General features: G+C 34.4%; 1 protein-coding gene across 12 annotated transcripts in view; it reads right to left on the bottom strand.

Moving 5' to 3' along the window:
• Positions 1–15,204, bottom strand: part of RGS7 (regulator of G protein signaling 7) — a 275,082-nt gene that overhangs the window by 136,231 nt on the left and 123,647 nt on the right. For all 12 annotated transcript variants that reach the window (XR_014954280.1, XM_085576739.1, XM_085576745.1 and 9 more), the window contains one exon: positions 13,356–13,452. Coding sequence is in view for 11 of the 12 variants with exons in the window: in XM_085576739.1 (XP_085432865.1) it covers positions 13,356–13,452 (97 nt within the window). In the remaining variant the exon portion in view is untranslated. The remainder of the gene's footprint in view (positions 1–13,355; positions 13,453–15,204) is intronic.

Raw genomic sequence — 15,204 nt, 5'->3', positions numbered from 1 at the left:
TTTATCTGGGGGCACCCAGAGCATCACTGGCTGAGAGTATTTGGGGATTCCAACCCTGCTCTTCAGTCAGCGCCAGCTCCCCCAACATGTGGGCAAGCAGCTCCTGGCAGCAGCAGGAGCAGGCATAGGATTTGTCATCCCCTCCAGCAGAGCAGCAGCCCAGGGCCCTGACAACAGGGGCAGGGGGCATTTTATTTTGTTTTTCCCTGACCTTGCTGGATGCTGCCTCATTTATAGCCAATTAATAATTTCAGACACTCCTCACCCACAGAAATTAGGCTGCTGTTTCATAGCTGCTTAGACACGTACTTCATGTACTGGTGCTGTGGTCCAAGCTCAGTTCAATGATTTAGTTAGATTCTGAGTGAAGAAAGATTAAATCAAATGTGCGTGAATTTTAATCAAGTTTGTCTTCCTGTAAAAGATATTTAGGTATTGTTTTTGTGTATACAAATCTTTCAAATGAATCTATTTAATTTTTAGCACTAAAGTTGCAGGCTTCACTTACCAAGAGAAAAATCTCACATTGGAAGTAGTAATACTCAGAAAAAAAAAAAAAGGATTTTGGATTTGAGGCAGAATTTTTTACTCTGTTTCTTTTATTCTTTCTCACCAGTCAATACTAATCACAGTTAAAAAACACATTTTATTTTTATAGTTATGTCAGCAAGTGGAACTTCTTCCTTTCTAAAATAATGGTAGAAAAGATAGCTCCAAGAGATTTCCAATAGTGATACAAATCTTCATTAGAGCTGAGACCCAGGGCCATAATCTCCTTCTTACTTGACAGATCAGTTTCAGCTGACCGAGGACATCTATTGCAAATGTTACAATTAATATATTCCATTTTTATTTCTGCCATGTAGTGTGCCTGTTTCTATGCTTGCTGAAGCTAATGCAAAATTTAGGAACTCTTCCTTTAATCTGTGTAGTGTCCCCTTTTCTTTCTGTTTGCTATTTTTCAGTAAATAAAATTTCCTGTTTGGAAAACCTATTATAAAATTATACAGGACTTAAACTAAATAACTGCCTTACGAAAGCACAAATGACATGTAAATTTTTAAAATAAATAATTATCTGCATCTGAAAGTAGTCTTGGACTGAAGGTAACAAATTATTATTCATGAAATTATATTTTTATCTTTTTCTCTTATTTCTGACTTTTTGATCTCTCAATACTTCTATCTGCACATCAGGATTCTATTCTTGCATAGAGATAGAACAGACAGTTTCTATTTTGGCTTGACTAGTAACAAACTGAGCACAGAGATTCAGCAAATATTGATGTCTAAGTTTGATGGATTGGCCTGAATAGCTAAGCTGTAGAGATGTGCCAGAAGAGTATTTCAAATACACCGAATTAGAGATTTTTATCTCATTTTTTATAACAAAGGATCCAAAACTATTTTACACAAACTTCTTAAACTGGGAGCTTTTTTTTCAGACAAGCAATTATGACTTGATCTAAAACAGATGTAATATATAGAAGTAAATTGACATTTCACTCTCTAAGCTCAATATTTATTTTGCTTTCTGTACTGTTCTAAAAGAAATAGAATGGGAAGGAAATTTATATTTTTTTTAATTTTCAGCTATCAATAAGTGATTTTTCAATTGAAACCAATTATAATACTACATTTAAAAACACCAGTACAGTAATTCTTACAAAATAGTAAGATTACCACAGAGAATAAAGACCATGTCTACACAGACACCTTATCCTGGATATCCATAATTCATATAGCCTTTTATAGAACATGAATGTCCTTCAAAACTCACATCAATCAAAAGTTAAGTCACACCATCCATATAAAATTCTGCTACTTCCACAAGAAGTAATGACTCATTCCACATTTAATAATTTATGTACATTGAGGAAGTCTTTTCCTATTTTCTGATACATACGTGAATAATCACTGCTCCCAAATAACCCAAACAGATACAGTTTCAAAAAAAAAAAAAAATGCAGTGCTTTTGATCAGAAAGTATAATTCTTGAAGCACTTTGGAATCTTACATTGGTAGTGTCTGGTAATGCCATTCCTTCCCTCGTTAAGAGGATTTAATGGTACCGTCCCTCTTTTCAACACACTTCCTGTTCAGAAGTCTGTTCCACTGAGAGCTAACAGGTTCCTGTCCCCTTTCTAAAATCAGGTGGCTTCCATTTCTCTATTGGGACTTTACAATTAGTACAGTAGTATAAATTTGTTACTCTACCAATTTATTTTGGTTCTACTAAAATACATTTCAAAAGAGTATTTCGAGTTCAATTTATTCTCAGATTTAGCATTTCATTGACAATCGTTTCTCTCAAGCCTCCTAAAATAGCCTGGCCTTCATAGTCTATTAACTGCCCTGTAAGGTCTTCCTCTGCCTAATACACAATTATATTTTAATATAGCTTTTTCCATACAAATTTGTTCAAATGCTTTCTTAAATTTTGCATCCCATCATTAATGATTAGAAATAAAAGCTTTAAGAATAATCAAAAGTGTAATTATATCAGACTAAATCCAAAACTAACTAGGAGACTGTTTGGATTAAACATGGCATATCATCCTTTAGAATAACAGGAGGAGAATTCTACTAATTGTGGCTAAATTACAGTGGTCATTTAACCCATTGCAGAGGTAATTTATAAGCAGTGTCCTAGATCTCAATGACATCACATGAAATTAGACCATGCAATACATTAGACTATCCAATTCATGCATACTTTACCTTGCTGCTGATGTGACAGAGCTCAGGACAACCAGTGCTGAATTGTACCTGCTCAGTACACTGGAGCTATGTTCCCTGTCCCTCGCATTGCTCTCAAAAGAAGCTATGACCAACAAATGGAGAGAGATGGATTTCCACTTGTTTGGGGGCAATTGTTTGTTTTTTCTTCTCAAACATGTAGAAATGTATTTTTAAGACAGAGGAAAAAAAGTGAGACAAGCTGTACTCTTCTATTTACTTTCAGCAACTGTCCTAGAACAGTAAATTGCTACTATGACTAGTTTTCCATTCATTTTCTGGAAAATAGACTCAATTACTAGCCTTTAAATGGTCTAGAGTTTGGGGACATCATGCCTGCTGGAAGCTTCCTTGTACATGTGACACAAATCTAAGATTAGCTTCATAAATTCTGCTTGAGCAACAGGATGTTCTTTAGTACAAGCATATTTTCTACCTACTTCCAGTCCAGAGCAACCAACCCATCACTCACACAGAACAGATGGGATCCCTCTGCAAATGTTGACCATGGTAACTATGTCTTGGTGGCTTGTCATTTTAGTAGTGATGATAATTTTTTTAGATGATACTTACATCTTTTCAGATTTGATGTAACAGGCAAAGCCTAAATATTTCTGTAAAACTACATTTGACCTCAGGTACAAAAGCCAAGAAGATGAGTCATTCCACCTCCACCTTTCATTAAAACAGATAGTGATTTGTTCTATTGAAAAGATGCTTCTGTAAGTATGAAAGGACTTGATAACAATTCTTTTAAAAAAGCACCCACTTTAGAACTCAGGTACTAGGAACACAAAAATACTACTACTCAGAAAACAAGTGAATAAAGAACAAAGTAAGTCTATTTTTCTCTAAAGAGTATGGAAGAAATGAGAATTCAGCTTGATTACTGATTAAAGCAACTAGAAAAATGAGGAGAGAGTAAAAATGTGGGAAGAAAAGCAGAAGGTGGAATTCATGTGATCAAACTATTAACAGGCAGGTTTGGCTCAATGCCTTTTTTCTATTCACAACATATTGCCTGGTCTAGAGATACAGCTCAGAAAACAACTGGGCATTTTACTGTATACTTATTATCTGCAAGTTTCTTTCCATGATAAGTCCAAAACTTACAAGAAGATGGTCTTGATGAAAAGGCAAAGCATCTGACATATCTATAGACTCAGTTCTGTATGCCTTTAAACTACTTCCACATTTTAGCTGTCTTACATTTTGTTATAAAATCTCAAAAAGCAAGAATTCTGGTATCAGACAAGCACATGGGTGCTGGTATCCATGAGAGCCCCGCATGTACATATTATGGTAATTGTCTCTGAACAAAAAGGAATGCAAAACATCCCATGTGTCCACTTGTACACTCAAGCCTTTTAATAAAAAATATTATCTCACAAAATGTGTGTTTGGAGAGGGAAGTTTAATACTAATTTCCCAGCCTTTGTTGTGTTGGGGTTTTTTTTTGGTTTTTTGGGTTTTTTTGTTGTTGTTTTTTTGTTTGTTTGTTGTTTTTTGGTTTTTTTTTAATATTCTCAAGGCTTTCTAATTAGTTTGGCTTCACTAGCCAAGTCTCAGCAATGACTATGTCCTCCTTCCCACAACCAAGTCATTATTTTGTGCTTTCTACCTGGATTCTGGAAGATTCCTGGGTTTCTGCTCTGTTCTTCAGACACCAAATTCACCAGCCTGCTCCTTCTGACTTCCTGACAAACACTGCAACAGCTCTGCCTGTTCCCACTGTGGTCTAACCTTTGCTACGGGGAGCTGCTCAGGGAAGCAGCACCTACTCCAGTGATTTTTCCCAGAAGATGAAATAAGCAAACCAAGAGCAACCCCTCTGAGGTCTTCCACCCTTTAAGACAAAAAGAAACAGATGCTGCATGGCAAGGCACACAGCAGGAATCCCAGGCTTTGTGCCTCCAAAGCTGCCAACATCCTCTGGCCTCGGGGACTGCTTAAGCTGTGGGGTTGGGATCAGAGAAAACATGGTAACTACAGCCAGCTTACGTGCTGGTTTTGTGCAAGGCTTACTCTCCAACTGCACAGTCTAGAAAGTAGGTTTTTAAACAATTATCTTAATTATTGACCTTTATTATGAAGCTATTATGAGAATAATAGGCTTTGTCAAATATGCAGACTATTGTAAGCAACACTCATTGCACATTTGTGCACCCTTATTTGCTTTTAACAAATTGTTCTTGATACTGTAATTCCATTTACAATTATTGTGATAATTTGTAGAAAATTTATTACTATCAATGGCCCCTTTATTTGTATAGTGATAGATTGTCAATCACAGTATGTATGCTTCATGAAGTTACTTTAACTTCCCACAAGGGTGACTTTCTAATTTAATGTACGTTACTTTTTTCAGCAACACAGCTGATAGAAAATAGCAGCAGAACTTCTTCAGCATCATGCAAAACTAGCCTATAAAGAACTTCAGCAACAATAGAAATATAAACAATTACAATTACTACAATTTCTTCATTGCTTCCTTTTGCAAAGACAAGTCTGCAGTCTTCTGATGCAAATGCAATGACAACGTCTTTTTCCTCATAGCTGCAACCAGCAGAATTAGGAACTAAATCAGAAGTAATCTTGTAAACCCTGCTAACTTGATTTCTTGCTTAAGGGGCATATTCTTTGGGGAATGATTTTATTAGTTTGATTATTTTAACTGCTGGCCAACTATATGTACATGCCTGTAAAAATGGTAGATTGAAATCTGCAAATACAGAACCACTTTCTTTTTGCATAAAGTTTGTTTAAATATTTCAAATTACTTTGAAACAATAGATTTAAAGACAACAAAATATAAAATTATGTACTAGAAAAGTAAAACTGAAGTAGAAACATTATTCTTGAAAAGTCATGAAAGGAGTCCATTTTAGTCATCATTTAAGAGGAAAAGGGGACTACTATTCCAGACACATATGTGTCATCCTAAAGAGAAAAGCAAATTTGCTTACACTGTATTATACCTAGCAGGATGCCTGTAAATAATATGTTATTTGTGCCTGTACCAGCAATACTTATCTACATTGATTGCTAAATAATAGTTAATAGTCATCATTCAACCAAAAACATGCCACCGGACAACAGGGTACAATGCCATGTAAATTTAAAAATTAGATAATTTTCAGCATACACTCCAAATATAATTGCATCAATAATTATTGCCTCTATTTTTAAAACAATTACAGTACCTGCTTAACTACAGCATTGCATGCAGAAATTCCCTGTAACTATTTTATTCCATTCTAATTGACAATATATTCAGGACCCAAACCTGCTAACCCATATTCCCGGCTTTAGAATTACACTGCACTCTAAAACATTTACAAATTCCATGTATCATTGCAAAGTTTTGATTTTTGGCAAGACTATGAATACTTTTTGGGACCCAAGGGTTCTGACCTTAGAGGAACCAGACTGGTTTTTCCTTTTGTCCAAGTGGATGTTCATTTTTGAAATAGTATCCAGAGACTACTTAATATGAGTACAATGAAACTGATTTCACATTGTGGCAACATTTCTAAAGCTGAAAAAGGACTTCATGATGGGACTTCATTTGTCTTCAGCTACTCACTTCCTCTTCCCATTCTTAACATGAGCTGCAAATTTCTATCCTGTCTCAGAAACTAGTGATGGCAGACAGAATGCCAACCCTTTCTTCTGAGAAGACATGTCTCTTCTGCCTCCCTCAAATTGCTCTGTGTAAAAATTCCAATGTGATTTAAACACCTTTGCAGTTATAGAATTACCTCAAACTGGTGGTGTTAAACAGTTTACTTTGCTCTGCTTCCTCATTAAAGCAATTACTTAATTGCAATTACCTCCCTGACAAATTCTTACTGATACTTATTCCACTAGTTCTAATCATTCCTATGCAGCATCAGTAATATTCATTTTTAAGAGATTTCCAAGAGGTAACAAGGAAAGAAAACCATTTACACAGAACTCCTGAATATATTACCATACAGTCACTCATCTTTAGACATAATCTAGTCTTTTCTTCCTACAGGGCTTTGTGCACACAACAGATTTTAGCTAAGATGTCACTACTACAGATGCTGGTTATATCAGCTTAAGAGGCTTCTGTTAATCTCATATATTATGCACTTCCTCCATGGTCAAATACAAATGGCATAAATAAGCATTATGTTTGGATGGGGCTATTTTCTCTGCTTTCTCAAAGCATTATTAACTGTTGCCAATGGAAAACCAGCAAAATACAATTATTAACCAGTGTTAACAACAGAAAAAAATGGCACACTAATGAAATTGAAGCTGTGAAATTGATTGTGGAATTCCTGATATTTTCAGGTTTATGCGAGGCTGATTCAGGGCTTCCTTTTCACCCCACAATTTCTATGAATGCCACACATCCAGAGACTGAGTGTCAGAGGTAGCAAATTAGGTACATTTTTCGTTTTGCTGAATGCAGTAGGTTTTCCCATACTCCTCTTAAATGTTTGCACACTTCGAAGCTGCAATCCTGTTCCACTTGAAACAGTGGCAAAATCTTACACGCAAGGAAATTAGTAAGAAGGCGCAGCAAAGGTAGGGAAGTGTTTTCATTATGAAACAACATATTAGGAAAAGGTAGCAAAAAATTTCTATTTCTCATCAACAAGGCCCAGAGCTAATTCTCTGGAAATAGAAGTTTTGGAGGAAGCATGCATTTGGGAAACAAGACCATCTAATTCAAGCTGCGCATTTTATGTCGACAAACCTCAAAGATGAAAATGTTCCTAAAAATTTTCCATCTCACAACAAATGAATAGCTATTAAGGTTTGTTTTTTTTCCATCATTGCAGGACTTCTATACCTATTTCTTTTGCAAATGTCTGTGAAAATAATCTTTTCATATTTTAAAGGAACAGATATTTATGATTATTGTTTTGCACATAGATTACTTGAAAAGACTTTTTAAATGGGTTTTCAGTATATTTTAGTTTCCTAGGACAATTTTGCAAAATTGCCTGACACTTTCTTTTACTTTATTTCCTTCTTTTTATTAAAGCTCCCAATAGCAATTGCCACTGAATCAAAAAGTAAATATATGAATAATTTTGTTTATTATGTTGTTTGGTTAGGAAGAAGCAATAACCTTTAAATTACTATTTGTTGTTCTGTTTAAAATAATGTCATATTTTGAAAAGCTTTTCATTACAATAGTAATTTAATAAAGGTCTAATATTAACACGTTCCTTAAAATGAAAATGGAGAGCATAGTCATCTTGGAACAGGCTGCTCAGATAAATTTTGGCTGCCCCACCCTATTCCAGAAGTGTTCAGTGTCAGGCTTGATGAGGCCCTGGGCAAAAGTATCTAGTGGGTGATATCCCTGCCCATAGCAGGGAGGCTGGAACTAGATAATCTTTAAGATCCCTCCCATCCCAAACATTTCTATTATTAAAGATAGTGGAGAGAGTTTTTCATTTCTTTCTGAGGAGCATTTGTCTTATTTGATCCCAGCCCACCACAGCTTGTTCATTCTACACTTCCCAAAGGCAAAGCTGTCACAATTCTGATTTTCCATAAGATACAAAAGTTCTTCAAGTTTTAAGCAGCTTAAGATCACCCTCAGTAACCACATCTTGGTCACAAAGCCCAGACAGGCAAACAAACAGAAACAGAAGGTGAAGGGAGGCAGGCAGCACTCAATACCCACTTTGGTTTTCTGTAAAGCATACAAATCATCAAATCATCACTCATTAATCACTTAATTCTGTCAATACTTGGAAATGACTCTGTGCCCAATCTTATGGCTCCACTTAGTCAATCTCTTCTACTCATGACTCGAAAATCATGAACAAAAAATATCCACTCCCAAAAGATTATGAACATTTGAATGCAAATCAGTCACTCTTACAAAATGACAAATGCAAGAGACTGGTAGTATAACTTCAAACACATTATTCATTTGGGAATAGAGGTTTATTAACTTTTTGTTCTTAAAATTCTGCTTTGAAAAGTGAAACTGTAAACATGAGAAGTCCCTGCTCCAATCTGCCCATCAGAGAGGGCACAGAAGAGGGAATGATCCGGCTTTTGTCCTTGATGAACTGATAGCAAGGTTTTCATCAAAGCATTTCACTAAGGGTGGAACCTCATCAAGGCAGTGAGCTTGCAGTTTCAACACTGAAGGCTTGGTTTGCAAGTAGCAAGAGGCTCATTTGGCACAAAGAAATTAGCAATGGTTCTACCATTAGATCACACTTTAGGACGATACAAGAAGCAAGAGAAGAAGAAATGGATAGAACAAGAAAGTAGAAACCTGTCATCAACCCAGCATGGGAGACACTGAAGTTAAAAACAATGTCTATAAAATTCAATACTTCAGATGTGAGAATCCTAATTTCTCCAAAATTGTTGATTTACTCTCAAAAATAGCTCAAAAACAGAAATTCCAAAATTATTTTATTTACCTATAATGCAATATTACTTTGGTCCAAAGGCACCAGATGATCAAAGTCTTATGCCTTGTGACTTTTGTTTCTTGTCAAACCAAGTCGTAGAGCTTTCTGTTTAATTTTGTGTTTCAGGTTGGTAATTTCCAATACTGAAGTGGATAAACCAATCAACTAATTTCACATGCAGCACTGAAAAGTCGTCAGATGTTAACAACTCATTACTCAACTGGAAAAGATCTAAACTAATGACAGATGAAACTCTCTTGTTATTAGTCCCCTGAGTCATCCAATTCTCACTGTACTGCTCCTCATTTTTTGCTGCCTGCCTCTGTATAACAAGCAATACAGTTGCAGGTAGCCCCTGTGACTCATTCCTTGGGCTCACCCACCTGTGATTTGAGAGAATGATGAGCAATTATAACACTGCTTTCCTCTGGAGTCTCTCACTACATCTGTCCAGGCTACTGAGACTGACAGCCTGCTTTTAATTTAGATTTTTTTATGTTCAAACACATGAATTCTTTCATTTTTTTTACCAAGCATACTGCTACTGGTAATTAATCACTATAGTAATACATTTGCTTATCAAAATGCAATATCTCATTATTTCCATGATTTCCCAGGTAAAAGAGAAATAAGCATTTTCTGAGATCAGGAAAAACATTTAAGAAAAAATAGATATGATGGCAATAATCTTTCTAAAAATGGGAAAATACAATGTTTATATGGATAGGATACTATATCAGCTTCACCTACAGGAATGACAAAAAACTAAAGACTTCACACAGATCATATTTTTCAGTGTAAGGTAAATTAATGTTTAATTTATAATTTGTAATTAATTTAATTTTTAATTTGTAATTAATGATGCTAAAACCACACCTATCTACTGATCTCCTTCTCCTGTTTTTGTTGGTTCAGGCTGTGACTACATTCCAAGATCAATGAGCCCTGCATCAGAAACACCCAGTAATAACAAGTATGTTTTTCTTGAAAAGTTTTTATTCTCCCTCTCTGTGTATTGACTGAACTTATATTTCTCAATAGTTCACCCTGCTTCTAAATAAAAATTCTCATGTTCCACATTCAAGCTTACACACCACTCAACTGGCACATTCTCCACAGCTTTTATCAGCAAGCTCACCCAATTATTGCACACTTTAAAGTCCTATGAAGAATTACACTGATATTCCAAAATGGCCACAAGACATCACTACATCTTCTTAATGAAATATTCATGTTCTGATTAGCTTACAAAACTTTCAGCACAAGGACTGGGTAAACCATCCACACCACCTCACAAAGACTTCCAAAACAAACCCTCAACTACTGCTTTGTCAGTAAACTCTGAATGATTCCTTCCGCTTCAAAGTGAACAGCAAAGCTTTGGCATTTTCTTGTATCCCTCCTTAGGAAAAATAAAAATTATATTTTAAAGCTCCTTCTAATCTCGTATGTCAGACTCCCTAAATACATCATTTCTATCCATTTCCAGGTCTAAAGGTGAGTCATGGACCAGGAAAATCACCTCCTCTTTATTCTTAATACTCTAATCCATGTTAATAAAGAATGCACATGGCAACCTTCATGCAATCATTTTTGCTGACCAGCAAGATGTCTATATACATTATCGTATCTTATTCATTCCTCCAAAACATTTCAAAAGCATGGAGACAGTAAGTCCTTCTTTTATTCATCAAAATGCATAATCACATGGAAGGAGCAGTCTCCTGCCTATTTTTTCCTTAGAGCCTTAAAAGTTTCAAATTTTTATTTGCTCTCTATAAATGTATGGAGTAGATACGACATAAAGCAAAATGATTCCTTATCTTTTAAAAATTTTACAAAGTGAAATAATCTTTAATTTAGGATTATACTTTTCTGAAGAACAAAAATCTGCAGAGTGTATAGGGAAATATCTGTATTTCAAATGTTTCTCTCTGTTGATATTTTACTTGTGTAAACATTTCAGGAATGACTCAGTAAATGAGATAGTATGATTACAACATCTAATTTATTATAATCACAACATTCTGTTAAATTCAAATACCACTCCTCAGGCTGATTTTGCTAATATAGTCATCTTTAGAGATGGTCAGTAATTCAGCAATAAAAAGTGACTGCTCTTTCAACTAGTTTCTCACTTGCTGTTTTTAGAAGCAATGCTATGAAATAGAAGTACATTAAAAATATATATATATAACAAAACAATTACAACTATATCACATACAACCCTATTCCTACAGACAATTTATGGATATCCTCAGCTTTTACAAGTTGTTTAAAGGACTTGCAGAGTCTTTCTTAAGTGCTTGATGGAACATGATTTCACTGTGGTACAGCTATCTGTTTTGCTTCTCCCCATGGGAAAAAAAAAAAAAAAAAAAAAAAAGGAAAAAAAGGAAAAAAACCCCAAACAATCAAACAAAAAAAAATCCAATTGCAAAGCATATGAGGCATAATCCAAGACAGATGGTGTGCACAAGATATTTTCTATGCACACACACAACACACATGCACATCTATATAAATATATGAGCATATAAGTATATATATTTTAACTGAAAAGCATCTACTTTGATGCTTTTGAAGGTATTAACAGTACAATAAGTTTTTGTTAAATATATTTGCATTATTGTCATCATGACCCTTGGACAATATTCCCATGTTTCCTAGCAATAACAGCTTTGAGTTAAGCTGATGTTTGTATGCTACATATACAAACTCCTAGCACATTAAATGAATTTACTGACTTAGGACATAGATTTGAAGCTTTCAGACTCCACTCAGGGTAGAGAACTGACAAGAAAGTAGATTAATTGAACTGAAATGACAGTTATGCTGCTCTGGTGGCATTTTCAGTCATGTGTATCAAAAATTACTGGTACTTGCTGGTATTTGAGAGAGAAAATCAGAAAAGAGTTAAAAAATAAAACTGTCCTATGACTTTTATTTCCCTGTGAAGCTAATAAAGTTAATGAATCAATAGAAAAGTTGGTATATCAGTAACTGCTATGTATAACTGTGCATATATATATATATATACACACACATATATACATATATATATATATATTCTAACTCAACCTTTAAAAGTATGATATCTATTCCACAAAAAAAAAAAAAAAAAAAAAAGACATTTTGGTCTGTCTATTTTGAAATCCATCGTACACAGGTTAAGGCAGAGATTAAAAATTAATATGAATTCTTCAATAAATGCCATGCTGCACTAACTCATGGCAAATAAAGGTCCATTCCCCTGAGAGTATTTTTTCTGCAAGTTTCTAAAATCTAAAATCTATTTTCTAAAATTAGGAAGCAATTTTGTTTGCTCTTAAGACTCTATCCTTCTTTATGACAGAATTATTCACTAGAAAGACATTCCAAAAGTTGAAAATTAAAATATAGAATTCTTCTTGGTGTTCTGGACAGTAGAAACTTGTATAACACTTTCTCTATATGGATTAACTCTTGCTGATCATGGAAAAATTAGGTTAAAAAAATGGCATCTATTTCAAAGGAACTCAATACTCACTGGAGCATATAGCCACATACATAAATGCATAAATTGTCATAAAATTATGTAAACAATAGACTATATTATATGCTAACTAATTAATTAATAGATTTTTGTGCCTATGCCTGTACTGACCTGGACCAGCTATAGAGTAGGTATAGGCACAGCTGTCTTGCAAATCACCACAAAGATCTCAGGCTTAGTTTCTCAGGCACAGGCACCGAGCGACAGAAGCAGATCATGAACATTGCAATAAATGTCACAGCCCCTGATCAGCATCACTTGCAGAGTGTGGTGATGCTTTTTCTTTTGCTCTGCTGCTATGAAATTTCTTGTCTTCATGTACTGGCCAATACACTAAACTCATCCTTGCTATGGAAGCTGGCTAAAAACCAGACCTGACCTGCCATAAAAATATTGCCAGTTTGATACAATTAACTTTTTGTAGCAAATTAAATATTCCCTTCACCTAATTTTCAGGACAAAAACATCTTTGTGTAAACCCACTCCAATCTGAGAGAAACATCAAAAACTTCTATAATTAAACTACTCAAAGGATAAATAATGTCTCCTCCAAACCAGATGACTGCGAATTCTTAACGGTACTTATTTAAAAGCGTTTCCCACTAGAGCATCCTCTTACATAAAACTTTTAAATAGTATGAAATTTACTTTGACTCTTACCAGAAAAGACACTGGGAATCTTGGAAAGAAAACTTTTCACTGTACGAATAGGAATCCCATTTTTCTCATCTTGCATGCGAGCTATGACATCTTCCATCTGAATAGAGAAATTAAAAAAAAAAAAGAAAAAAAATAAATAAACCCAGCATTATTTCCTAAATTAAATCTCCAAGAAATTCTAGATCAATCTCTCAGAATGACAGGTCCCCTCTTTATATTTCTTTGCTTAATTTATATTCTATAATTTTATTGAACAGGCTAAAACTGTAAGTAATTTATTCACGACAGACAGTAAAAAATATATGTATTCAAGGACTCTTGAGAAAGAAACAACAATGCAGAACAACTTAGTTAAAGTTAGATTTAGTTAAAGTACCTAAAAAAACTTGTCAAAGACCATTTTTGGATATTAAAATTTATGTTATGGCTGTTTTAATGGTATTGTAACACATATAAAATAAAAGCAAAATAGACACATGCAGGCTTTTAGGGGACTGAGAGTTCTCAAATAGAATTTTCAAAACAAAGTAGAGTTTTTAGGTTCAAAGCTAAAACTCTTTCTTTTCTTTTGAGAAAGGGAAAAAAGTACAACATTTTGTAATTCCTGAAGACAGCAGAGCAAGAAACCTAAGATTTCTTTGTAGGTAATAATGGAGTAGGTAGAAAAATATTTTAAATCAATTTTTGGATTTTCTTATGGATATTGTTTTACATTAGCTCAGTTTTTTAGGCTAATTTGGACCATGCATTTTATAAATTGTGCCCAACTCAAAGGTTCTCTTTCCTATGAACTATGACCAGGAAACCCATTCACTGGAAAACAAAGCATATTTAAGTAGAGTCACTGGCTTACTGGCTTATGCCAGTTTTTTTTTTTTCCTATTTCATAGTTGAAGTTTACAGATTTGATAATTTCCACCTTTCTTTCTTTGAATATCTAACTTCTCAAAATGTTCAATGAAACTGTGACAAAATAAATTATAATTATTCTTTTTTCTTAAATCACCAACATGGTCCATATGAACAACTCTGTGTGACAGGGCATTTTATACTCTTTTATTATTCAAAGTTTAAAAAAATTTTTGTATGTTACTTCTGTACCCCTAATAGATTCCCAAAAACTTCATTAAAAGTTTCTGGCTGGGCTGTGCTGTGGATGCAGCATAACACATGAAATTCTGTCATGCCCTGTTTTCCCCTAAAGTCAGATGTCCCACATCTGCAAATAGCAAACCAGCATTGGGTGCAGCTGTGCTTTAATAGGCCCAATAAGGGAGCTATATAGAGCCAGGAAAGGGAACAGCATTTGGGGTCATCGGTGTACTTGGGGAAAAAGAACAAATATCCCTACCAAAAAAAAAAGTAAACAAAATCATTTAGCTTGACTGCTCATGAAAATGCTATTAATACATAGAGTGTCTGAAGGTTCCCATGTTCCATGTATTTATACATCACATATTAACAACCTAAGGAATACAAACCCAGTGTCATTGTCCAGACCAAAAAGTAAACACAAGAAGTAGATATTGTTAGCAAAGGTGTGAAAATTTCAGTCTATTGCTCAGAATTAAGCAATGCGCAAAATGTAATAGAAGAAAAAAAAACAATATTCATCTGACATGGAATTTAATTATTTAAATAAAGAAGGTTGTTAATAGAAAATTGTCAAGCATATATATGCTTGTCAACCATTTTCTGTGAAATGGCATCTGTCCGTACATTTTTTATCCACATAGTAACTGAAGGCTTATCAACTCCTTCCAAATTCAGTTGGTAAACTGTCTTATTTTGCCCTTAAGTGAATAGGAATTCACCCAAATTCAAATAAATATTTTTGCTGATCATATTT

The sequence above is a fragment of the Lonchura striata genome, chromosome 3 (assembly GCF_050655825.1).
Source record: "Lonchura striata isolate lonStrDom1 chromosome 3, ASM5065582v1, whole genome shotgun sequence".
NCBI lineage: Eukaryota > Metazoa > Chordata > Aves > Passeriformes > Estrildidae > Lonchura > Lonchura striata.
The sequence above is the reverse complement of the archived record's forward strand: the minus strand, read 5'-3'. Positions and strand labels throughout refer to the sequence as shown.